Source organism: Hemitrygon akajei, chromosome 12, assembly GCF_048418815.1.
Source record: "Hemitrygon akajei chromosome 12, sHemAka1.3, whole genome shotgun sequence".
In the NCBI taxonomy this organism is placed as follows: domain Eukaryota; kingdom Metazoa; phylum Chordata; class Chondrichthyes; order Myliobatiformes; family Dasyatidae; genus Hemitrygon; species Hemitrygon akajei.
In genome coordinates this window covers 14,643,692-14,671,640 of record NC_133135.1, presented here as the reverse complement: position 1 = coordinate 14,671,640, position 27,949 = coordinate 14,643,692, and the positions used below count along the sequence as shown (strand labels likewise).

The window sequence follows — 27,949 nt, the reverse complement described above, 5'->3', positions numbered from 1 at the left end:
CCTGAAAGCCAGATCGAACCCCCGCACAGATATTCGTTCCCCCTCCAGTTGTTGTTGGTAGCAACTTTATAAGTTCCTTCCTCACATCAGCATTTACAATCTTTTTTAAATATGCTTTAATGCTTGCACCAGAGTTAAAAGTGACAATTCCAACTTGTGATTCCAACTTGATGTGCCACAAGAATATCACAGCAGCTTGTCGAAGCCTGCCAATGCGATTTTCCTGTTCACCAACATAAAGCACAAAGTATGATGTAAGATTAATCTCAGCCCCATTTAATGGACTAGACAGTGCTGGATACAACTGAATATCACTGCCTTTATATGTAAACCATGAAGCTGTGACCATTCTGCTGGAATCAAGCTGTTGTTGCAATTCAGCCCCACATTACTGGATGAGCAAGTGACCAGCACATTTACCTATTTGGTAAAGTAGAGGTCAACATCCCCAGAGTGTGGAATGTTCATTCGGTGCTGTTTTCAAGGTTCCTACTGCTGTCTACAACTAAAACTGGATCAGCTTATTGTGATTTTCATAAATTGTCCAATGCAATTCAATTCAAGGTTGTTGATTATCATTCTTTAATAAACAAGCATAAAATAGAACAAAATGACTGTTACTCTGGATTTGATGCAGCATAAAAACATAATAAATTTAAACATAAAAGTAATCCAATAAAACAGACTGTTGAATATTTTCTGCATATACTCAATTAGCTTATATGCATAGACTGTATGTACATTAAGTGAACACTAGGAGCAACACATTGTTTCTTTGGGTTAAACTGTGCTCCAATGCAAACCTCGTTCTCTTGTTTATGACGTGAGAGTGAACAAGGAATATTGGTTTGAAGTTTAACTTAGTTAACACAAGTCTCCCTTGGCAAGGTCAGGCTTCTGTCCTAGAAACAGAGGTTATCAGTAAGTCCATTGGTCCCTAGAAAGTGAGTATCAAGCACAAACTTTGGCTTAACTTTTGGTCTGACCACATCCATGAAATGCTATCTAAACACTCCTTGCCTCCTGTACTCTCCTCACTGATCCTAATGTTGCTCCAACCATCCATATGGTCTGAGAGGAGCTACAGCTGATAAAAATGCTGCAGAAATTGTCCTTTTCCATGATCTCAGGAACATGACATTCCACTGACTGCCAGCACTACCCTTGCAGTGGACCAGCAGAGTTGAGGAAAAAGGCAAAATCCTACCTTGCCTTAGCCCATTGCTGCTCACCAACCTCACTTGCTCTTGCTGTTCACCAAACCCGGCACTTTGACCTACTGACAGTACCTGGTGATCTCTGCACCATTATACACTGAAGGTCTGACAAGCAAACACAGAAAGTTGTCCATTTTATCCAAGTATTCCCAGCTTCTGGTTGAGGGATCAGGTTGGGTAAATTCAGTTTGTGATAAGAAAGGGTCTCGGCCCAAATCGTCAACTGTACTCTTTTCCATAGATGCTACCTGGCCTGCTCAGTTCCTCCAGCATTTTGTGTGTGTTGCTTGGATTTCCAGCATATGCATATTTTCTCTTGTTTGTGGGTAAATTCACATACAACGTGTAGCTGTTTGGAATGTCTAAAGAAGTGTCCTCAGCATAATAAAGATGGCCACACTGTCCTAAGAATCTAATTGTTTTGAGTCTCTGCATTATTCATGGCTGGTTAGCAATGAAACACTCTGGTTCCGTCGACTGCGTAAGTCTAGGGAAGACAATCTCTGGCTCCACCAAACTTGTGAGATTGAAGTGTGAGCCCTCCCTGAAACCCCCTGTTTGTGTGGATGCAGTGTGATTTATTACTCTGTTACGAATAAGTACCACAAAATAGCAGACAGTACACCACATACAATTAAACAATTTAGCTTTATAATTCTTAATCTGCCTAAAGGGTTGGAAAAGAAAAAGCAATAAAAAAGAAAAGAGCCCATTTTAGTGGAACAGTCTAACGTGCACGTTGGAGTTCACGGTTTCTCCTTCGCTGATCTTCCTTCGATCTCCCCAGGCTTCACTGGATCATGGCCCCACTCTGGGTTGAGTCCTATGACCTCTTCTCTCCAATGTCTTCTCCCTTCACCTCCCACCAAACACAAGACCCAGCTCACTGCGGTGTCAGGCACACAACACGACAACACACTCCCTTCATTGGATGGCTCACATTTCAAAGCCTGCAATATCTCTAACCATAACCCAAACACTGACTCCACAGAAGTACCGTTACGTTAGCTATGAAACCTTTCCCAGGGTGTTACAGCTAAAAATTAGATTGCCTTCATATCCACAATGCTATTCTACCATTGTCTACCCATTGGATTATAAACCATCACTGACCATCTGAGTCCAAGGGATGGTCCTACGTTCTGAGTGGTATTAATCAATTTAGATTGGAAGAAATAAAGGAAAGAAAGAAGTAACATCGGCTCAAGTAAAAAGATGGGAAAGCTGCCTGTGATCATTTACACACATCAGCCAAAATCTCACCCCATCACTAAGTGAATGTTGTCTCTTAGTCCAACAGGAATGTTAAACCCATTTAAACATTTTGCAAAAATTTGAACCAAATAGTCTCCATATGTTTGTTTCTACTCATATGCAGTAAATGAAAGTGAAATGTTGTAAACAAGATATTGTAGAGCTCCCACACCATGACCTCTCTTCAATGATCAAAAATCAAGAATCAAAGATCAACTTTATTTACCATATAATTGACATGTTTGAGGAATTTGCTGTGGTGTAGTGGTCAGGCCACAACATGCAACAAAAATCAGCAATGTTCAACAATGAATATCAGAATGCATTTACAATGTCATTCTCTTGTTACCCTTTCTACACATTGCATTGAGTGGCCTTATCATAAAAGATAGATAGATAGATAGATAGATACTTTATTCATCCCCATGGGGAAATTCAACTTTTTTCCAATGTCCCATACACTTGTTGTAGCAAAACTATTTACATACAATACTTAACTCAGTAAAAAAAATATGATATGCATCTAAATCACCATCTCAAAAAGCATTAATAATAGCTTTAAAGACCTTACCTGACTCATGCTTCCTGATACATCAAGGACTAAGCAAAGTACACGGTCTTTGGCCTGTAGAAATGTGAATGTTGGGATGGTTGAACCAGTGTAGGGTGAAGAAATGCTTCTAAATTCTTCCGAATGGCTGATCACATCCCAAGTGCTCCTGCCATTGCACATTCTATTCTGCATGTTGGGTGCTTCCCTGTTGTGGGTCTTGTCAGTGCAGAATTCAGCTGCCTAGAAAAAAAAATGTGTTAAATAGATGAGCAGCCAGAAGGAGGTCCTCACCTGAAGGTTACAACTGATCTCTGAGAGCTATCAAAGAGTAGTAAGGGGATTATTCCCAGTTTATACCTGATATTTATCTTTCAATCAACACCACAAACAACAGGTCACTTGGTCAAAGACAAAAATATGCCCTTTGACCTAACATGTCCATGCAGCTTTTTGCCCTTTTACAATAAACCCATTTGCCCCCATCTGAACCATATTCTATTTAAATCTCTTTTTACGTGTCTAACATGGTGTATTTAAAGTGGAGTTTGATAGATATTTAAGGTGTCAAAGGTTATAGGGAGAAGGCAGGAGATGGGGTTGAGAGGGAAAAACAAAGAGCCACGATTAAATGGCAGAGCACAGTCAATGGGCCAAATGACCTCATTCTGCTGCAATGTCTTCCAATCTAATGGTCCTATCAGACTTCCCAAAATGTTCAGGATTATGAGTTAGGGAATATTCTCTTGGGATAAAATGGATGCTTGTGTTAAGGATTCTGACCTACCCTGCTCAATTTGAAATGTTGATTGGTAGTCCATGCCTGGACATCATTCAGGAGTGCTTTGATGGCTGAGAGTAGAGTCACATTGAACAATGTACAATCATCAGCAACAAGGTTAAGGTCATCGATGCTGACAAATTTCCAACTGTTTGTATCACCATCTGATATGAAGATACCAATGCATAGGATTGGAGAAAACTGCAGAGGGTTATGGAGTCAGCCAGCTCCATCATGGATACAAGAAGATCAGGAACAATCTCCAGAAAGTCATCTCACATGCGAAGTGGCAATTCCAGACCGAACCTGAATCAGAGGATGCTCAACAGATGTGGAAGGGTTTGAATGCTATCAACTTCTATAAAGTTAAAGCAAATGGCATGTGTGACAAAAGGATCTCACTCCCAGATGATCTCCATGCATTTTGTGTTCACTTTAGAGTCATAGAGTCAGAGAAAAGTATAGCAGAGAAACAGGCTACTTGGCCCATCTAATCCATGATGAAACCATTTAAACTGCCTACTCCCATTGATGTGCATTGGGACCATATTCCACCACATGATCCAATGTACCTATCCAAACTTTGCTTAAACATTGAAATCCCAATGCACCACTGATGCACACTCTCATGACCCTCTGTGTGAATAAGTTTTCCCTCATTGCCTTAACTTTCTCACCTTTCACACTTAAGTCATGACCTCTGGTTGTAGTCCCACCGCACGTCAGTGAAAAATGTCTGCTTGCATTACCCTATCTGTAACCCTCATAAATTTGTAAACCTGCATTAAATCATCTCTCCATCTTCTATGTTCCAAGCAATAACATCTAAATGTATTCATTCTTTCCTTTTACTTAGGTCTTGATCCTTGTCAACATCCTTTTAAAAATTCTCTGTACTCTTTCAACATTATTTACATCTTTCCTGGAGGTCGGTGACCAAAACTGCATGCATTACTCAAAATTAGGCCTCACCAATATCTGATACAGCTTCAACATAACTTCCCATCTGCTATACTCAATACTTGGATTCATGAATGCCAATGTGCCATATGATTTTTTAATGAAACCTAGAACCTGTGACACCACTTTCAATGAATTATGGACCTATATTCTCAGATCCCTTTGTTCTACCACACTCCTCAGTGCACTACCATTGACTGTGTAAGACCCACCTTGGTTGGTCCTATCGAAGTGCAACATCTTGTGCATGTCTGTATTAAATTCCATCTGCCATTTTTCAGTTCATTGTCCCAACTGGTCCAGATCCTGCTGCAAGCCATGATAGTCTTCCTCACTGGCTGCAACACCTGCAATGTTAGTGTCATCTGCAAATTTGCTGATCTGGTTAACCGTATAATCATCCAGATCATTGATGAAGATCACAAACAACAATGTACCCAGTGCCAATCCCTGCGGCACTACATTAACTACAGACTTCATTTCAGAGAGGAACCATCTATTACCGCACTCTGGCTCCTCCCACAAAGCCAATGCCTAATAGGAGCAGAATTAGGCCATTCAGCCCATTGAGGCTACCCTGCCATTTCATCATGGCTGATCCATTTCCCTCCTCAGTACTATTCTCCTGATTTATCCCCATATCTTTCATGGTCTGATTAATCAAGAACCCATTTCCCTCCAACTTAAATACCCCCTTCTGTAACTGAATCCTCGATTTCCTCACTTGCAGACCCCAGTTCATTTGGATTGGTAGCAGCATCAGCTCCACAGTCAATGTGAGCACTGGTGCACCAACAGGGTCTGTGCTTAGCACTTTATGCTTATGACTGAGAGGCTAAGTACAGCTCCAATCCCATATTTAAGTTTAGCCACTGTTGTTGACCGAATCAAAGGTGGTGATGAATCAGAATAGTGGAATTTTGAATGAATAGAGGTGCACAACAACCTCTCATTCATGTCAGCAAAACCAAAGAGCTGATTATTGACAAGAAGAGGAGGAAACCAGATATCAGCGGAGGTAGAAACCAGATGATTTGACAGATAAATGTATGGCTGAGAACCAGTAAGGGTAGAAACAGATGATTTGGCAGATAAACGTTGGGTGAGAAGCTGCTGCTAGGGTCAGGGCTTCAGATTCTTGGATAATTGGGATCTCTTCTGGGGGAGGTATGACCTGTTCAAAAGTGAGGGGTTGCACCTGAACCTGAGGGGTTCAATATTCTCATGGGCAGATTTAAAAGAGCTGATGGGGAGAATTTAAACTAATTTGGCAGGGGGTGGGAACCAGTGTGAAGGGATATGATGAATGGTAAAAAAAAATAAAGACAGCCTGCAGTCAGATTGTCAGGAAGGACAGGCAGGTGATGGGACTTAGTTACAGCCAACAGGCTGAGCACCAAATCATTGGAATGCAGATTCAGAAAGGATAGCAAATATGGTACTCAAGATTTTGTATCTAAATACACTTAGTATAGGAAATAAGGTGGGTGATCTTGTTGCAATATTACAGATTGTCAAGTATGATGTTGTGGCCATCACTGAAGTGTGGCTGAAGGATGGTTGTAGTAGGGAGCTGAATGTCCAAAGTTACATGTTATATTGAAGGCAGATAGGGTGCTATGGCTCTACTGGTAAAGAATGGCATCAAATTAGTTGAAAAATGTATCATAGGATCGGAAGATGTTGAATCCTTGTGGGTTGAGTTAAAGAACTGCAAGGGTAATAGGACGGTGATGGCATTTATATACAGGCCTCCCAACAGTGGTTGGGAGGTGGATCACAAGTTACAACAAGAAACTTGGGAAAATTCGGTTGGTTATGGATCTCAAGAGAGTGAGTTTGTTGAATGCCGAAGGGATAGCTTTTTAGAGCAGTTTGTTGTTGAACCTACTAGGGGGTCAGCTATACTGTACTGGATTGGGTGTTATGTAATGAACTGGAGGTGATTAGGGAGCTTAAGGTAAAAGAACTCTTGGGAACCAGTGATCACAATATGATTGTGTTGAACTTGAAATTTGATAGGGAGAAAGTAAAGTCTGATGCAGCAGTATTTCAGTGGAGTAAGGGAAATTACATTGGTATGAGAGAGGAGCTGGCTAAAGTCAATTGGAAGGAGCTGCTGGCAGGGATGTTAGAAGAGCAGCGATGACATCGGTTTGTGGGAAAAATGAGAAAGGTGCAGGACATGTCTATTCCAAAAATGAAGAAATCCTCAAATAGTAAAATAGTACAACCGTGGCTGACAAAGGAAGTCAAGCTATTGTAAAATCAAAAGAAAGAGTATACAACAAAGCAAAATTTAGTGGGAAGATAGATGATTGGGTATCTTTTAAAAACCTACAGAGAGCAACTAAAAAAATCATTAGCAGGAAAAAAACTAAATATGAAAGCAGGCTAATATCAAGGTGGAAAGAAAAAGTTTTTACAAGTATGTAAAAAACAAAAGAGAGATTAAACTGGACATAGGACTGCTAGAAAATGAGGCAGGTGAAATAATAACAAGGGACAAGGAGATGGCAGATGAACTAAATAAGTATTTTGCATCAGTCTGTAAAAGATACTAGCAATGTGCCTGATGTTGTAGTGTGCGAAGGAAGAGTGGTGCAGTTACTATTACAAGGGAGATGGTACTCAAAAAGCTGAAAGACCTAAAAGTAAGTAAGTCACCCAGACCAGAGGAACTGCACCCCAGGGTTCAGAAAGAGGTAGTGTTAGGATTGTGGTGGTACTGGAAATGATCTTTTAAAAATCATTGGACTCTGGCATGGTGCCAGAGAACTGGAAAATTGCAAACATTACTCCACTCTTTAAGAAAGGAGGAAGGCAACAGAAAGGAAATGATAGACCAGTTAGGCTGACCTCAGTGGTTGAGAAGATGTTGGAGTCAATTGTTAAGGATGAAGTGATGGAGTACTTGGGGACACAGGACAAGATAGTACAAAGTCAGCATGGTTTCCTTCAGAGAAAATCCTGCCTGACAAACCTGTTGGAATTCTTTGAGGAGATTACAAGTAGGATAGATAAAGAGGATGTAGTGGATGTTTCATATAGGGACTTTCAGAAGGCCTTTGTCAAGGTGCCACACTTGAGACTGCTTACCAAGTTAAGAGCCCATGGTATTACAGGAAAGTTACTAAGATGGTTAGAGCATTGGCTGATCAGTAGAAGGCAGCAAGTGGGAATAAAAAGATCCTATTCTGGTTGGCTGCCAGTGACTAATGGTGTTCTCCAGGGGTTGGTGTTGGGACCACTTCTTTTTATGCTGTATGTCAATGATTTAGATGATAAAATAGATGGCTTTGTTGTCAAGTTTGAAGATGATACAAAGACTGGTGGAGGAGCAGGTAGTGTTGAGGAAACAGGTAGGATGCAGAAGGACTTAGTCAGTTTAGGAGAATGGGTAAGAATGTGCTAAATAAAATACAATGTTAGAAAATGCATGGTCATACACTTTGGTAGTAGAAATAAATCTGCAGACTATTCTCTAAATGGGGAGAAAATCCAGGAATCTGAGATGCAAAGTGACTTGGGAGTCCTTGTGCAGAACACCCTGAAGGATAACTTGCAGGTGGAGTCAGTGGTGAGGAAGGCAAATGCCATGTTAGCATTCTTTGCAAGAGGTCTAGAATACAACAGCAAGGAGAGGATGCTGAGGCTTTACAAGGGATTGGTGAGGCCGCACCTTGAGTATTGTGAACAGTTTTGGGCCCCTCATCTTAGAAAAGATGTGCTGGCATTGGAAAGGGTCCAGAGGAGGTTCACAAGGATTGATTCCAAGAACAAAAGGGTTATCATATGAGGAACATTTGATGGTTCTGGGTCTGTACTTACTGGAATTCAGAAGGACAAAGGGGGAATCTCAGAGAAACCTTTCAAATAAAGAAAGGCCTAGATAGAGTAGATGTGGAAAGGATATTTCCCATGGTGGGAGAATCTTGGACAAGAGGGCACAGCCTTAGGATAAAAGGGCACCCTTTGAAAAACAGAGATGCGGAGAAATTTCTTTAGCCAAAGGGTGCTGAATTTGTAGAATTTGTTGCCACATGCAGCTGTGGAGGCCTGGTTGTTGGGTGTATTTAAGGCAGGGATTGATAGGTTTTTGATTGGACATGGCATCAAAGGTTGCAGGGAGAAGCCTGGGAACTGGGGTGGAGGAGAAGTTTAAAAAAAAGTATCAGCCATGATTAAATGATGGAGCAGACTTGATGGGCGAGATGGCCTCATTTTGCTCCTATGTCTTTTGGTCTTATATCCATGGGCCAGTCCTCATCAGCAAGGTCCCCTTGGATCCCATGCCTCCTTACTTTCTCAATAAGCCTTGCATGGGGTACCTTATCAAATGCCTTGCTGAAATCTATATACCGTACATATACTGCTCGACCCTCATCAATGTGTTCAGTCACATCCTCAAAAACTTCAATCAGGCTTGGAAGGTACGACCTGCCTTTGACAAAGCCATTCTGACTATTCCTAATCATATTATGCCTCTCCAAATGTTTATAAATCCTGTCTCTCAGGATCCTTTCCATCAAGTTAACAACCACTGAAGTAAGACTCACTGGTCTATAATTTCCTGGGCTATCTCGACTCTCTTTCTTGAATAAGGGAACAACATCTACAACCCTCCAATCCTCTGGAACCTCTCCCATCCCATTGATAATGCAAAGACCATTGCCAGAGGCTGAGCAACCACCTCCCTCGTCTCCCACAGTAGCCTGGGGTACATCTCATCTGGTCCTGGAGACTTATCCTACTTGACGCTTTCCAAAAGCTTCAGTGCATCCTCTTTCTTAATATCTATATGCTTAATCTTTTCAATCCAACATAAGTCATCTCTACAATTGCCAAGATCTTTTTCCCTTGTGAACACTGAAGAAAAGTATTCATTAAGTACATCTGCTATCTCCTCTGGTTCCATACACACTTTTCCACTGTCACACTTGATTGGGTCTATTCGCTCACGTTTTATCTTCTTTCTCTTCACATATTTCTAGAATGCCCTGGGGCTTTCCTTAATCCTTCTCACCAAGGCCTTCTCATGGCCCCTTCTGGATCTCCTAATTTCATTCTTAAACTCCTTCCTGCTAGTCTTATAATCTTCTAGATCTCTATCATTACCTAGTTTTTTGAACCTTTCGTAAGCTTTTCTTTTCCTCTTGTCTCGATTTTCAATAGCCTTTGTATACCACGGTTCCTGTACCCTACCATCCTTTCCCTGTCTCATTGGAACATACCCATGCAGAATGCCACGCAAATATCTGCTGAACATTTGTCACATTTCTGCCATACATTTCCCTGAGAATATCTGTTCCCAATTTATGTTTGATAGTTCCTGCCTGATAGCCTCATATTTCCCTTTACTCCAATGAAACACTTTCCTAACTTGTCTGTTCCTATCCCTCTCTAATGCTATGGTAAAGGAGATAGAATTGTGATTGCTATCTCCAAAATGCTCTCCTACTGAGATACCTGACACCTGACCAGATCAAGTACAGCCTCTCCATTTGTAGGCTTATCTACATATTGTGTCAAGAAACCAACTTGAACACACCTAACCAACTCCACCCCATCTAAACTCCTTGCTCTAAGAAGGTGCCAATCAATATTTGGGAAATTAAAATCTCCCACCATGACAGCCCTGTTATTATTACACCTTTCCAGAATCTGTCTCCCTATCTGCTCCTCAGTGTCCCTGTTACAATTGGGTGGTCTATAAAAAATACCCAGTAGTGTCATTGAACCCTTCCTGTTTCTAACTTCCACCCACAGAGACTCAGTAAACAGTCCCTCCATGACTTCCGCCTTTTCGGCAGCCATGACACTATCTCTGATCAGCAGTGCCATGCCCCCACTTCTTTTGCTTCTCTCCCTGTCCTTTCTGAAACATCTATAGCCTGGCACTTTACATTCCTGCCCCTGAGCCATCCAAGTCTTTGTAATGGCCACAACATCATAGCTCCAAGTACTGATCCACACTCTAAGCTCGTCCACTTTTGTTCATGATGCTTCTTGCATTAAAATAGACAAATCTCAAACCATTGGTCTGAGCGCATCCCTTCTCTATCACCTGCCTATCCTCTCTCTCGCATTGTCTCCAAGCTTTCTCTATTTGTGAGGCAACAGCCCTTTCCTCCGTTTCTTCAGTTTGATTCCCATCCCCAGAAATTCTAGTTTAAATTCTCCCCAAGAGCCTTTGCAAACTGACCTGCCAGGATATTGGTCCCCCTTGAATTCAAGTGACAACAAACCACAATACATGTCAGATGAATTCTGATTGTTCATGAAGAAAAATGGCATCAGACATTTCAAGTCAGCTCCTCACCACCCAGCAACAAATGGGTTAGCTAAAGTCACAACAATATCCATGTACCTATCCAAATGTCCCCCTTAAACTTTCACCTTTCACTCTTAACCCATGACCTTGGGTTGTAGTCCCACCCAACCTCAATGAAAAACCTGCTTGCATTTACTCAATCTATACCCCCTATAATTTTGAATACATCTATCAAATCCCCTCTCAATCTTTTATGTTCAAAGCAATAAAGTCCTAACCTATTCAATCTTTCCTTCAGACATGACAACATCCTTGTAAATTTTCTTTGTACTCTTTCAAACTTATTTACATCTCTCCTGTAGGTAGCTGATCCAAAATGCATACAATACTCCAAATTAGGCCTCACCAATATCTTACACAACTTCAACATAACATCCCACCTTCTGTACTCAGTACATTGATTTATGAAGGCCAATGTGCCGAAAGTTTTCTTTATGACCCTATCTGCTTGTTGTGCCACTTTCACCAACCCTGTATTCCCAGATCAAAAAGCCTCAGTGCCGTACCATTCACTGTGCAAGACCAACCTAGTTGGTCCTTCTGAAGAGCAACACCTTGCACTTGTCGGTATTAAATTCCATCAGCTATTTTTCAGCCCATTTTCCCAGCTGATCCAGATCCCTCTGCAAGCCGTGTTAGCCTTCCTCACTGTCCACCACACCCCCAATATTGGTGTTGTTTGCAAATTTTCTGACCCAGTTAACAACATTATCCATCCGATTGTTTGATATACTGTAGATGACAAGCAACAACGGACCCTGCACTGATACCTGTGGCACACCACTAGTCACAGGTCTCCAATCAGAGAGGCAACTATCTACTGCCACAGTCTGGCTTCTCCCTCAAAGCCAATGTCTAATCCAATTTTCTACCTCATTTTGAATGCTGAGCTACTGAACCTTCTTGACCAATCTGCCATGTGGGACCTTGTCAAATGCCTTGCCAAACTCCATGTAGGCAATATCCACTTCCATGCCTTCATCTGCCTTCCTGGAATCTTCCTTGGATAACTCTATAATGTTGCTTAAACATCCAGTGGAACAAAGGAAATTACAGAGGTATGAGAGAGGAACTGGCCCAAGTTGATTGGAAAAGTAAGCTAGATGGAGGGACAGTAGAGCAGAATTGGATGAAATTCCTACAAGAAATAAAGAAAGTGCAGGAAAAATATATTCCAAGAGAAAAGAAAATCATGAATGGAAAAATGGCACAAATGTGGCTAACGAGAGAGGTTAAGGCTAAAATAAAAGCAAAGGAGACGGTGTACAAGGAAGCAAAAATTACTGGGAAAACTGAGGACTGGATGACTTTTTAAAAACTTACAGGAGGAAACTAAGAAAGTCATTAGGAAAGAAAAGATGAATTATGAAAGGAAGTTGGCAATTAACATGAAAAAGGATACTAAGAGTTTTCTTAAATATATGAAAAGTGAAAGAGTGACAAGGGTAAATATAGGACTGATTGAAAATGATGCTGGAAGAATTATAATGGGTAACAAAGAGGTGGCAGAGGAACTAAATTAGTATTTTACATCAGTCTTCACAGTGGAAGACATTAACAACATATCTGATAGCCAGAGGTATCAGGGAATAGAAGTAGGTACGGTCAAAATTACTAGAGAGAAAGTGCTTGGGAAGCTAAGTGGACTAAGGATAAATAAGTCTTCCGGGCCAGATGAGGTGCATCCACGGGTTCTGAAGAAGGTGGCTTTGGAGATTGTGGAGGCATTGGAAATGATCTTCCAGGAATCAATAGACTCTGGCATGGTTCCGGAGGACTGGAAGGTCACAAATATAGTTCCACTGTTTAAGAAAGGAGGGAGGCAGCAAAAAGAAAATTACAGACCTATTAGTCTGACATAAGTAATTGGAAAGTTATTGGAGTCAATCCTCAAGGACGAGGTTATGAAATACCTCAAGGTACATGACAAGATAGGCCCAAGCCAACATGGTTTCATGAAGAGAGGATCCTGCCTCACCAACCTATTGGAATTTTTTGAGGTAATCACAAATAAAATTGACAAGGGAGAGGCTGTGGCTGTTGTGTATTTGGATTTTCAAAAGGCCTTCTATAAGGAGCCACATAAGAGGCTGCTTAATAAGATGAGAGCCCATGGAATTACAGGAAAGATATTGGAATGGGTGATAGGCAGAAAGCAAAAGATGGGAATAAAGGGATCTCATTCTGGTTGGTTGCTGGTTACTGGTGGTGTTCCACAGGGGTCGGTGTTGGGGCTGCTTCTTTTTATACTGTATATGGATGATTTACATTATGGATTAAATGGTTTTGTGGCTAAGTTTGCAAATGACAGCAAGATAGGTGGAGGAGCAGGAAGTGTTGAAGAAATGGAAAGGTTGCAGAGAGACTTGGTCAGTTAAGGAGAGTGGGCAAAGAAATGGCAGATGAGATACAATGTTGAGAAATGTACAGATGTACATTTTGGAAGAAGAAATAATCAGGCAGATTATTATTTAGATGGGGAGAAAATTCAAAAATTGGAAGTGCAAAGGGACTTGGGGGTCCTCGTGCAGGATCCCTAGAGGTTAACCACAAGGTTGGGTTTGCAGTAAGGAAAGCGAATGCTATGTTGGCATTCATTTCAAGAGGAATAGTGTATAAAAGTAAGGAAGTATTGATGAGGCTCTATGGGGCACTGGTGAGACCTCATTTGGAATACTGTGTGCAGTTTTGGGCCCCCTATCTTAGAAGGGATGTACTGATGTTGGAGAGAGTTCAGAGAAGATTTACAAGGATGATTCCTGGAATACAGGGGCTAACGTATGAGGTGTGTTCGTCGGCTCTTAGACTGTTTTCATTAGAGTATAGAAGAATGAGAGTGGATCTCATGGAAACATTTCAAATGTTGAAAAGGTTGGACAGAGTAGATGTGGAAAGGCTGATTCCCTTGGTAGGTGAGTCCAGGACAAGAGGCTACAGTCTTAGAATTAGACGGTACCCATTTAAAATAGAAATGAGGAGAAACTTTTTTAGCCAGAGGGTCGTGGATTTATGGAATTCGTTGCCACATACAGCTGTGGAGGCCCAATCATTGAGGATTTTTAAGGAGAAGATTGATAGGTATCTAATTAGTTAGGGTATCAAGGGATATGGGGAAGAAGTCGGAAATTGGAACTAGATGGGAGAACAGTTTAGCTCAGGGTGGAATGATGGAGCAGACTCGATGGGCCAAATGGCCTACTTCTGCTCCTTTGTCTTGTGATCTTGTGACCTCCCACACACAAAGCCATGCTGAATATCCTTAATCAGTCCATGTCTACCTAAGTACTTATATAACTTCCTTTGGAATACCTTCCAATAACTTTCCCACATTGATGTCAGACTCACTGGCCCATAATTTCCAAGTTTAGGTCTTGAGGCCGCATGAACAGTGGATCATTAGTTATTCTCCAATCCTCAGTGCTACCAAAGACATGCGAAAGCTCACTTGGAGCCTGAGAGCAAATAAATTCAAGTGAAGCCATCATAAATAACACTCTTTTTTAAGTAAGTTGTGATAAAGTCTCACCACAAACAATGAAGAAATGAGCAAAGTAAATTTGTGGGATGTGCCCTGCTGTTGCATTACAAAATCAACACACTTGGAGTTGGAGCTGGCTGGTTGGAGTGAATGATTCGGAGAGGAGAAAATAGGACAGGAGTTCCGATGCCCAACCAACTAACCAGTATACGAGGGTGGAACACTCGGTGGAACACCGAGCTGAATCAGAGAGATTGAGAATGGGTTTTTCGGCAGCGAAATCCAGGTCCAAAGCAAATTGATGGGCAGCATGTTCAAGGCCCAGAGTGATTTGCTGTGCTGTGGCCTGGATCCTAATACAAGGGCACAATCTGCTGTTTGGACAATCTAAATGTCAACCCTTATAGACTGGAAGGGCAGGGTGTTGAGAGCCAGGTGTGGCTGGATCATTCTGGGTGCTGAGTCAATTTGGAGAGGTTGAGAATGCTTCCTTCGGCAGTGAAATTTAGACCCAGAGCAATTCACCAGCAGCGGGGTCTGGATCCCAGTGCGAGGTTCGGACAATTTAAATGCCGGCACAGATAGGCTGAGAGCTTCTCTCTCTGCAATGCTAAGGCTGTGAGACTGCCCCCAGATGCTGTGCTTCCTGTCTGCGAACTTTGTGGGGATTTGCCCTGTTAACATGATGAGCTGAATGCCAAGGTTTTGAGCCTACTCCAGGCTTCTTATTTATTTATTCATTTATGGGACGTGGGCATCGCCACTTAAGCCAACATTTATTGCCCATTCCTAGTTGCCCTTGAGAAGATGTTGATGATCTGCCTTCTTGAACCACTGAAATCTCTGAGGTGTAGGTACACCCACAGTGCTGTTAGGGAGGGAATTCCATGATTTTGACCCAGCGGCAATGAAGGAACGGTGATATGCTTCCAACTCAGAATGGTGAGTGACTTGGAGGGGGATTTCCAAGAGGTGGTGTTCCCAGGTATTTGCTGTTCTCGTCTTTCTCGATGGTAGTGGTTGTAGGTCTGGAAGTTGCTGCCTGAGGAACTTTGGTGTGTTGGTGCAGAGCATCTTGTAGATTGTACATACTGCTGTAACTGCTCAATGGTGGAGGGATTGGATGCTTGTGGAAGAAGTACCAATCAAGTTGACTGCCGTGTACTGAATGGTGTCAAACTTCTTGAGTATTGATGGAGACACGCTCATCCAGGAGAGTGGTGAGTATTCCATTCCTGACCCAAGCCTTGCAGATGGTGGACAGGCTTCAGGGAGTCAGGAAGTGAGTTACGCACCACAGAATTCCTATCCTATTGCCTGCTCTGGTAGCCACGGTGTTTATATGGCTGCTTTGGGTATTTGGATCTAAGGAATCAATTTGGTTTAGAACGCTGTTGTTGCTGCTCACTTCTACTGTTTATACAATCTGTTTTGTGGGGTTTTTTTCTCTTTTTCTCTGCACACTGGGAATTAGTCTTATTTTTATTAATTGGGTTATTTTGGGTTCCTTGCATTACAACTGCCTGTATGCAGACAAATCTCAAGGTTGTATTATTTATATATTAAAATAATAAATGCCCTCTGAAACTTTGAAACTTTGGTACCTCTCCTGTCACTAAAGAGGATTTAAATATCCCTTATGTAATTTGTTTATTTAATTTTTTCTTCTGTTTTACAACTGTACAATTTGATACCTTCTGCACATTAGTTATTTCTCCATTTTTCTTTGAGTGCAGTTTGTCATTGACACTATTGCACTTCTTTTTGTTTTCTGTGAATGCCTGCAAGGAATTGAATCTCAGGGCAGTGAAATATAGCTACTTGGATAATAAGTTTACTTGGTCTTTGAATAGAGGACATCTTCAAAGAGTGGTGACTCAAGAAGACAGCACCCATCATTAAGAACCCTCACTCTGGAGAACATGCCCTCTTCTAATTATTACCATTCAGGTGGAGGTTCAGGAGCCTGAAAAACTGCACAATATTTTAGGATCAGCTCCTTCAACTCTGTCATCAGATTTCTGAATGTTTCATGAACACATGAACAGTACCTCAACATTTGGCTCTTTTTTTTCAATATTAATTATTTATATATTATATTGTAATTTGTGTTTTTCATAACATATGTCAGTACTAATAGTCTCTGTCCTGAACTCTGTCCTGTCCCACTTGGAAAATGTTGCCTTATATGGCAGGATGCTGTTTATCGACTTCAGCTCAGTGTCTAATATGATCATCCCTCAAAAGCTGGTGAGTAAACTGTCCTCGTTGGGACTTAGCATTTCTCTTTGTAACTGGATTTTGGACTTCTTGACACAAAGGCCACAGACAGCAACACCCCTAGCTCCATCACACTGAGCACTAGCGCCAATACCCACCCACATGGCTGCATGCTCAACCCTCTGCTGTTCACACTTCTAACTAATTTTTACAGGAGCATACAGTGACCAGATGCATCACCATCTGGTATTGGAATTGCAAGGCACCTGGCCATAAGACCTACAAAGGATTGTAATGACTGCTGAGAAGATCATCGGGATCACTCTTCCACCCATTTGAGATAATTATGAAGAGCGCTGCATATGCAAAGCTCTTAGCATTGTCAAGGATCCCTCTCACCTATCCCACCATCTCTCTGACCCCTACCATCAGGCGGAAATTAGGACAGCAACTGTTAGGATGGAAAACAGTTTCTCCCCCTAGGCCGTGAGATGACTGAACTCCCTGCTACAAACCAGGTCTCATCACATATAATGCGTCAGTAACATTAAGTGGCTTACTTTTTGACCTGTGTGTTGTAAGTGCACCTTACGCCAGATGTTAATCTTCTGGAGTATATTTTGGTATTTGTTAGTTTATTTGTGGTAATATTACTTTATGTGTTCTGTGTGAGTTATATGTAGTGTGTGGTTGAATGTGGAGGAATATGGTTTAGTTTAGCGAGATATACATGTATACAGTTGAATAACAATAAACTTGAACTGGAAGCAATAAACCTGGTTCTGAAGCAGCTGAATTCAGGCTGGCCTGGGATATTGCACTAGCCTACAAATTACCCAGGACATCTTTAGCAAGCAGTGTCTCAGAAAGGCAGCATCCATTATTAAGGACCTCCAGCACCCAGGGCATGATCTTTTCTTACTGTTACCATCAGATAGCAGATACAGAAGCCTGAAGGCACACACTCAGTGATTCAGGAACAGCTTCTTCCCCTCTGCTATCCAATTTCTAAATGGACTTTGAAGCACTGGGCACTACCTCACATTTTTTAATATGCAGTATTTCTGTTTTTGCACATTTTAATTATCTTTTCAACATATGTAATTGATTTACTTGTTTATTTATTATTATGTTTTATTTTATTTATTATTATTTTTTCTCTCTCTCTCTACTAGATTATGCATTGCATTGAACTGCTGCTGCTAAGTTAACAAATCTCACATCACATGCCGGTGATAATAAACCTGATTCTGATTCTGACGATGCTCTGCAATGATCAACTGTAACTAATACAATGAGCTGCAGGTAGAAAAGTTCATCATCGGTGGGGAAAGCAGTCCGGTGACTCCACTTACATTCTTCAATCCTTGATTATACATTATTGACGATGATGTATCCTGGTTCTTCTCTGGATAAAATGTACAATATCCATCTGGCAATCCTGTCTTTTTATTAATGGTACAGCGTGAACAGTCACCACCACTGCAATCTTTAATAACTCCTTTTATCACCTTTGAACACCTGAAAGACCAGTGACAAAAATAAATCAGATTTGTTTCTGAGTGACGTTTATATCATTAACCATTGAGTAATTGTGTGCCAGCTTTATTAGAAGAGGCTGAGAATTGGAATTTCCCTGAGGTGGAAGGTATACATAGAACACAGAAGAGCTCAGCACAGAAACAGACGCTTCAGCCCACATTGTCACTGCCAAACATGATGCCAAATTAAACAAATCCCATCTGTCTGCACATGACTTCTACCCCCTCCACTGAGGTTGGGTGGGATTACAACCAGAGATCATGAGTGGAGGGTGAAAGGTGAAAACTGTAATGGGAACATGAGGGGAAACTTCTTCACTCAGAGGGTAGTGACAGAGTAGTCAATGCAAGCTTGATTACAATGCTTATGAGAAGTTTGGAAAAGTACAGGGATGGTAGGACAATAGTTATGGAGCAGGTCGATGGGAAAAGGCAGTTTCAATGGTTCAGCATTGACTAAATGGGCCAAAGGGCCCTTTTCTGTGCTGTACCTTTCTGTGATTCTATGACTCTAAATTTTATGGTGCAAAATTTAGCTTGGTTGGGGAAGGATGGAGGGGAATAAAATATGATATGCAAAAAATTAATTTGAAGTGCCTCACCTTGTTGCCTCAATGATTTCATCTTCAGATCTGTAAAAGGGCATCTGATCATCATATTCATTAAATACACCCCACTGGAGGTGGGCCCACTCATGAACAAATGTTCGTCCTGTAGGAAAAGAAGTGTATTTGTTCAATGTAATGCATTAATTTTAAAAATTTTATTTTGAGATATAGCACAGTAACATCATCTTCTGACCGAACAAGCCTGCACTGCCCGATCAACCCTTGCAAACAACCTACAAACCCTCACAGCTTTGGAATGTGGGAGGAAACCACAGTGCTTGCAGGAAACCCAATCAGTCACAGGAAAAGTTTACAAACTCCTTACAGACAGCAGCAGCATTTAGTAAGGAGATAATGCAGAAGTTTATAAGACACTAGTCAGGCCTTGCTTGGAATATTGTCAACAGTTTTGGGCCCTTTATCTCAGAAAGGATGTGCTGTCATTGGAGAAAGTCCAGAGGAGGTGCATAAGGATGATTCCGGGGAATGGAGGGGTTAACATATGAGGAACGTTTGGCAGCCTTGGGGCTATATTTGCTAGAACTTAGAAGAATGCGGGGGATCTCATTGAAGCCTACCGAATGTTGAAAGGACTAGATAGGGTGGATGTGGAAAGGATGTTTCCTCTGGTGGGGGTATCCAGAACTAAAGGGCACAGCCTCAAAATAGAGGTGCGAACTAGGATGAAATATTTCAGCCAAAGAATGGTGAATCTGTGGAATGCTCTGCCACAGACTGCATTGGAGGCCAAGTCTGTGGATATATTTAAGGTGGAAGTTGATATTTTCCTGATTGGTCAGGGCATCAAAGGATATGGCGAGAAGGCAGGTGTATGGAGTTGAGTGGGATCAGGATTCATGATCAGCTATAATGGAATGGTGGAACAGGCTCGAAGGGCTGAATGGCCTAATTCTGCTCCTATGCCTCATGGTCTAAAAATAGCTTAATCTAGATAACTTTATCCTAAAGCAAGCTAACACTAGGGTGCTAATTTGCTGGAAAAAGACTGAAAAACCGAAAACCATTTTTACTCACTGTCAGTCTCATCCATTCTCTGACAATGAAGATAAAGATCAGCTTCATTTATCACCTGTACTTTGAAACATACAGTGAAAAGTGTCATTTTGCTTCATCCGAAGATGTGCTGGGGCAGCTCATATGTCTCACCATGCTTGCTGCACCAATACAGCATGGCCACAACTCACTAACCCTAACTGTACATCTTTGGAATGTGGAAGGAAATTGGAGAAGCAGAGGAAACCCATGCAGTCTTGAGGAGAATATACAGACTCCTCACAGACAGCAGAAAAATTGAACCCGGTTCGCTGGCATAACAATAGAGTAACATGCAGATTGTTAACAACACTTTTCAGAATGTTTAGTTATTGGTATGATATTTCTCATATCTCTTATTTCTATAAAATGGAAAAAGGCCATTTTACCCTTTGTGTCTATGCTAGGTCTCAGATGAATAACATCAGTATTTCCCCATTCCCAATCCACTTCTCACATGCCCGTCATACCGATCAAATCCAACCTTATTCTCTGCAGTTGGAGGTGTGTGTGTGTGTGTGTGTGTGTGTGTGTGTGTGTGTGTGTGTGTGTGTGTGTGTGTGTGTGTGTGTGTGTGTGTGTGTGTGTGTGTGTGTGTGTGTGTGTGTGTGTGTGTGTGTTTAGTGAGGGGGATGGGAAAGGAGTTCCTTTCATTGTTCGTGCCTGGTGTATGTTGTCTCCGTGTTGTACTGCTGAACGTTGTGGGTCAGCTTGCTATGTTGGCCTCAGAATGTGTGGTGACACTTACAGGCTGCTCCCTGCACATCCTCAGATTGTTATTTGTTAATGCTAAAGACACATCTCACTGTATGTTTCGATGCATATGTGTTTAATAATAAAGAAATCCAAATCTAAGTCCCATCACCTACCTAGATTACTAACATCAGTCCCATTCCCCATTCATCTAGCTTGTACCTTATTAACACCCAGCAACTCCAGCGTAATCCCCCTGACACCCACCAAACAAAAGTGCAATTTCTGCATTGTAATGCTTTTATTTTCTGTCACTAAAAATCACATTTCTGAATGTTTAAATACTGCAGTGATATGTCTCATTTCTCTTAAGGGGAGATTTGGCCCAGTGAGACAGCACCGGCTCTCAGATTAGCACCATTAGTATTTCCACATCCCTGATCCACTTTTCCATGTCCTAGTCAAGCCCCCCTTCAACTCCAACCTTATTCTCTTGTCACCCACCTCAATAAAGGGTGGTTTATATGTGGTCACTTAACTTACCACCCAGCACAAGTTTTTCACCAAAATCTCTGACTTCCTACTTTTTTCCGGGTTGCTGTCACAGTAAACCACTAGACACAGCTTCATCGGATTCAAAACATATGCTGCAAAGATGTTAATTTACCTTTTTTGCCATAAACTTCAACCAGACTGTCGTTTTGTAGGAAGTTCGGCGTAAGATGAATGTTGCGGCCCTTCTCCCCACATCCTCCAAACTGTGAGGTGTATGGAGTGTCTCCATAACGAGGATTAGGTTCAGCAATGATCACATTTGCCTGTGAAATATAATTGCCCATTTCCATGTGAAAATCATTGTAATAATTATACAGTGCACAATGTGCCTGTCAGAATAAAAGTAAAGATAACAAGTGTAGGGCACTTTAGTTTTCTGTACATATTAAGGCCCTGGTTAAGGAAAAAAAGGAGGTATAGGCAGGCAGGAACAAATGAGGCACTAATGGAATATAAGAAATGGAAGCGAACACTTAAGAAAGAAATCAAGGCTAAAAGAAGGCATGTATTTCCTCTAGCAGACAAGATGAAGGAGAATCCTAAGGAGTTCTCCAGATATGTTAAGAACAAAAGGATTGCAAGGGACAAAATTGGTTCTCTGGAAGACCGAAATGGTTATCCATGCATGGAGCTAAAGCACATGGGGGTGATCTTAAATGAATTCATTGCATCTGTATTTACTCAGGAGACGGACACAGAGTCTACAGAAATGAGGCAAAGTGACATCTACTTCATGGACCTTGCATAGATTACAGATGCAGAGGTGTTTGCAATCAGACCCTATGGGAGAAGAGGGTTGCCTTTCCAACTGGAGGCCTGTGTATAGTGATGCGCCACAGGGATTGGTGCTGGGTCCTTTGTTGTTGTCATCTATGTCAATGATCTGGATGATAATATGGTTAACTGGATCAGCAAATTTGCAGATGACACCAAGATTGAGGGTGCAGTGAACAGTGAAGAAGGCTATCATGACTTGCAGAGGGATCTGCATCAGCTGGAAAAATGGGCTGAAAAATGGCAGATAGAATTTAATGCAGACAAGTGTGGGGTTTTACACTTCAGCAGGACCAACCAGGGTAAGTCTTACATGGTGTACGGTAGGGCACTATGGAGTGCGGTAGAACAAAGTGATGTGGGACTACAGGTCCATAATTCATTGAAAGTGATGTCACAGGTAGATAGGGTGCTAAAGAAAGCAATTGATTTTCACAAATCAATGCATTGAGTGCAGGACATGGGATATTATGACGAATTGTGTAAGATGTTGCTGATGCCTAATTTGGAGTAGTGTATGCAGTTTTGGTCACCTGCCTGTAGGAAAGATGTAAACAAGAATGAAAGAGAACAAAGAAAATTTACAAGGATGTTGCCAGGTCTGGAGGACCTGAGTTATAAGGAATGATTGAATAGGTTAGGACTTTATTCTTTAGAATATAGAAGATTGAGAGGAGATTTGATAGAGGTGTACAAGATTATGACGGGTGTAGATAGAGTAAATGCAAACAGGTTTTTCCACTGAGGTTGGGTGGGACTACAACCAGAGGTCATGGGTGAAGGGTGAAAGGTGAGCAGTTTAAGGGGAACTCAAGGGGAAACCTCTTCACTCAGAGGGTCATGAGAGTGTGGAATGAGCTGCCAGCACACATGGTACATGCTAGTTCGATTTCAATGTTTAAGAGAAGTTCAGATAGCTACCTGGACAGAAGGGCTATGTTCTGGTGCAGGTCAATGGGACTAGGAAGTTCAAATGGTTTTGGCATGAACTAGGTCGGCTGGCTGGCCTGCTTCTGTGCTGTATTTTCTTATGACTCTCTGAATCGTCTAGCCATTCCTTCCCACATAGTCCTCCATTTTTTATTATCCATGTGTCTATCTAAGAATCTCTTAAATGTCACCAATGTATCAGCCTTTAGCACCACTGCTGTCAATGTGTTCCACACATCCATAATGCTCTGTGTAAAAACTTACCTCTTCCCACTACGCACTCCTCCAATCAACTTACAATTCTGTTGCTTCATATTAACCATTATTGCCTTTGGAAAAGTTACAGTCTGTCTGTCCACTCTGTCTATGCCTTTCATAATTCTATGCACCAGTCTCAAATCACATCTCATTATCTTTTGCTTCAAAGAGAAAAGCCCTAGCTCGCTCAGCCTGTCCTCATAAGACATGCTCTCTGATCCAGACAGCACCTGGGTAAACCTCCTCTGCACCATCACTAAAGTTTCCACATCCTTCCTATAATAAGGGGACCAGAAATGTACTGTATGCAATACTCCAAGAGTAGTCTAACCAGACTTTTATGGAGCTGCAACATTACCTCAAGGCTCTTAAACTCAATTGCCTGACTGCGGTGGCACAGTAGCAAAATAGTTAGCACAACACTTTATAGTACCAGTGACTTGGGTCCTATTCCCACTGCTGCTTATACGGAGTTTGTACATTCTTCCTGTGAGAAGGGCAGAGCTTTGTGATGATGATGCTAAACGGTGACTCCTTTGCTTGCATCTTCGGAAACAACTCTATTTCTATCTTTGATATCTCTTTTTTTTCCCTTTCATGGTTCATTTGAAGACCCTGAGCTGGAGTTACATGCTGACTTCGGTTCTTTGCGGGAATGGGACCCACTCTTAGGGCTTCATGACTGGCCGGTTTTCAATATGCCAAGGACACGGCCTAGGAAACTAGCACGCCTTTGGGGTGCCGGATTTTCATGTCTCTGGAGGCGGGCTGGTTCCGCTGATGACTGCTGCATCGTGGGAGAACACAGAAGATTGGAAGGAGTGGCTTGCTGCTGGCTATGTACCCAGAGACCTGAGTTGGGCGCAGGGCTCAGAAAATGTGACATAATAGACTTTTAGCACCATAAATCAGTGAGCTGCTTATTATATCTCCCATCTCAGTGTGAAATGGGGACATCTCTTTCTCCCTTATTAGGGAGAGAGAGCCTGTGGTATGTCAAATACCTGGTGAATGAGTAGTGTTTGGAGGTACTGCAAGACTGTATCTTTATTGAGGCCTTGCAAGCTTGAGTGCTCAGTGGAGAGCGCCAATGAACGTGGTTTCAGTTTTTTAACTGCATTGAATTTGTAGTTTCTAAATGACAATAAATTGAAATTCAATTAAATGCTTTTTGCTGGTGGGGTGGAGGGGATTGTAGCTTTGCTGCTACTTGTGTGTGGGAGGGGGTCTGGTGGGAGGGCTTTGGGGTTCTAGTATTTACTGTCATTCATTCTTTTTGGCACTCCTGTTTTCATGGATGTTTGAGAGAAAAAAATAATTTTAGGATGTATATTGTATGCATTTCTCTGACGTTAAATACACCTGTTGAAACCTATTCAAACCTATTGACTGAGTGTGCTTCCTCCCACAGTGCAAAGATGTACTGATTGGTAAGTTAATTGGTCATTGTAAATTGTCCCATGATTAGGCTAAGTTTAAATGAAGGGTTGCTGGGTAGCATGGCTTGAAGTGCCTAATCCGTATTGTATCTCAACAAACAAACAAAGAAACAAGTAAATAAATAATGAAGGCCAACACATCACATACTTTCTTAACCATTCTCTCAACTTGAGCAGGAATGTTGAAAGATTTATGGACGTGGATCCTAAGATCCTTCTGCTCCTCCCCACTGCTCATAATCCTGCTGTTCGCTGTCATCCTCTATTATGATTTCAAGTTTGAACTTCCAAAATGCATAACTTAAAATTTTTCAGAATTGAACTCCATCTGCCACTTCTCACTCAAGCTTTGATTGCTATCAATATCCTATTGTAACCTACAACAACACCACCAACCTTTGTTGGATGGTCAATAATTGGTCAGCAGGGATAAGGTGGGTGAAAGGCCCACTTCTATGCTGTTTAAATCTATGGCTTTAAGTTGTTCTTGTCATTTATATTTGGCCTCTCTGTAGTAATGGAGGAGGTTAATGACAAACAGGTCAGTGTCAGAGTGGAAAGGAAAGTTAAAATGACATGCAGCTGGAAACTTGTGGTAGCCACTGTGGACAGAGTACAGGTGCTCGGCAAAATGGTCATCTGGTCTCTGCAGACAGACTGATGAACACCTCCACCTATTAATACACTCCAGCACCACAACATCCACAAAATGCTGGAGGAACTCAATAGGTCAGACAACATCTGCGGAAATGAATGTTTCAGGCCAAAAACTTTCTTCAGGACTGGAAAGGAAGGGTTAAGATGCCAGAATAAAAAGGCAGGGATAGAGGAAGGAGGATAGCTAGAAGTCAGGTGGGTAGGAAAGGTAAAGGGCTGGAGAGAAAGGAATCTGATAGGAAACAAGAGAGGAGTGCAGTAAAAAGGGAAGGAGGAGGGGACCCAGGAGAAATGATAGACAGGTGAGAACCAGTAAGAAGCAGGAATGAGGAATAGAAGGACAGTAAAGGCAATTTTTCTACCAGAATGGGAAATTGATGTTCGTGCCACTAGGTTGGAGGCTAACCACACAAAATATAAGGTGTTGCCTCTCAATCCTGAGGATGGCCTCATCGTGGCACAAGAGGAGGCCATGGAACAACAATTTGGAACAGGAATAGAAATCGAAGTTAAAATGTTTCGCTGCTGGGAAATTCTGCTTCTAGTGCTTGATGAAGCGGTTCCCCAATTTATGATGGATCTCATCAATGTGGAGGAATCTGCAACAGGAGCACTGGACACAATAGGCGACTCCAGCAGATTCACAGGTGAGTTGCTGCTTCGCATGGAAGGACTGCTTGCGACCTTGAATGGAGATGAGGGAGGAGGTGAATGGGCAGCTGTAGCACTTTGGCCGGTTGCAGGGATAAGCGCCTCTGCCCCCTACCCCACCTTTTTATTCTGGCATCTTCCCCCGTCCTTCTCAGTCCTGAAGGAAAGTCTCAGCCCAAAATGTCGATTGTTTACTCTTTTCCAGATGCTGCTTGGCCTGCCGAGCTCCTCTAGCATTTTGCGTGTGTCAAAACTTGAATCTTATTTTCACCAGTGTAAGAGGCCACATCACAGGCAGTGAATGACCAGGTTGGAAGAGGGATAGGTGTGGATTACAGGAAGGTATTCGTAATATTTTAGATGTATCTTATGAACATTTGGATTGCCACAGACCTAGTGTCTGTAAATGGGATTGCTATATAGTTGATGTGGAGCTTGGACAAGATTGAGGGTCCGTTTCTGCATCTATAACTCTATGATTCATTGTCAATAAATTTTTACAGGCCACACTCTGTAACTGTAAACTGGAACAAAAAGAATGGACAATTAAATCACCAAATTACTACCAGCCTTGTTTCTGGAGTACATAGAACGTAGAATAGTACAGCACAGTACAGGCCCTTTGGCCCACAATGCTGTGCCGACCCTCAAACCCTGCCTCCCATATAACCACCACCTTAAATTCCTCCATATACCTGTCCAGTATTCTCTTAAACTTCACTAGTTTATCTGCCTCCACCACTGACTCAGGCAGTGCACTCCACACACTAACCACTCTCTGAGTAAAAAACCTTCCTCTAATATCCCCCTTAAACTTCCCTCCCCTTACCTTAAAGCCATGTCCTCTTGTACTGAGCAGTGGTGCCCTGGGGAAGAGGCACTGGCTGTCCACTTTATCTATTCCTCTTAATATCTTGTACATCTCTATCATGTCTCCTCTCATCCTCCTTCTCTCCAAAGAGTAAAGCCCTAGCTCCCTTAATCTCTGATCATAATCCATAATCTCTAAACCAGTCAGCATCCTGGTAAATCTCCTCTGTACCCTTTCCAATGCTTCCACATCCTTCCTATAGTGAGGCAACCAGAACTGGACACAGTACTCTAAGTGTGGCCAAACCAGAGTTTTACAGAGCTGCATCATTACATCGCGTCTCTTAAGCTCTACCCCTCGACTTATGAAAGCTAACACCCTATAAGCTTTCTTAACTACCCGATCTACCTGTGAGGCAACTTTCAGATATCTGTGGACATGTACCCTCAGATCCCTCTGCTCCTCCACACTAACAAGTATCCTGCCATTTACTTAGTACTCTGCCTTGGAGTTTGTCCTTCCAAAGTGTACCACCTCACATATCTCTGGATTGAACTCCATCTGCCACTTCTCATCCCACTTCTGCATCCTATTAATGTCTCTCTACAATCTTCAACAATCCTCTACACTATCTACAACACCACCAACCTTTGTGTTGTCTGCAAATGTGTCAACCCACCCTTCTACCCCCACATCTAGGTTGTTAATAAAAATCACAAAAAGTAGAGGTCCCAGACAGATCTTTATGGGACACCATTAGTCACAACCTTCCAATCTGAATGTACTCCCTCCACCACGACCCTCTGCCTTCTGCATGCAAGCCTATTCTGAATCCACCTGTCCAATCCTCCCTGGATTCCAGGCCTTCTGACTTTCTGAATAAGCCTACCGTGTGGAACCTTGTCAAATGCCTTACTAAAATCCATGTAGATCACATCCACTGCACTAACCTCATCTATATGCCTGGTCACCTCCTCAAAGAACTCTATCAGGCTTGTTAGACATGATCTGCCCGTCACAAAGCCATGCTAACTGTCCCTGATCAGACCATGATTCTCTAAGTGCCCATTAATCCTATCTCTAAGAATCTTTTCCAACAGCTTTCCCACCCCAGACATAAGGCTCACTGGTCTATAATTACTCAGACTATCCCCACTACCTTTTCTGAACAAGAGGACAAAATTC

At 42.0% G+C, this 27,949-nt stretch overlaps 1 protein-coding gene across 4 annotated transcripts in view; it reads right to left on the bottom strand.

Moving 5' to 3' along the window:
- The window catches only part of LOC140736728 (calcium-activated chloride channel regulator 1-like), a 75,687-nt gene that overhangs the window by 23,318 nt on the left and 24,420 nt on the right, over positions 1-27,949 (bottom strand). For 3 of the 4 annotated variants that reach the window (XM_073062601.1, XM_073062603.1, XM_073062602.1), the window contains 5 exons: positions 21,357-21,507; positions 18,938-19,046; positions 18,150-18,315; positions 3,043-3,264; positions 2-223 (listed from right to left, as the gene is read on the bottom strand). In XM_073062601.1, coding sequence (XP_072918702.1) covers positions 2-223; positions 3,043-3,264; positions 18,150-18,315; positions 18,938-19,046; positions 21,357-21,507 — 870 coding nt within the window. The remainder of the gene's footprint in view (position 1; positions 224-3,042; positions 3,265-18,149; positions 18,316-18,937; positions 19,047-21,356; positions 21,508-27,949) is intronic. The other variant, XM_073062604.1, reaches the window with a different exon arrangement.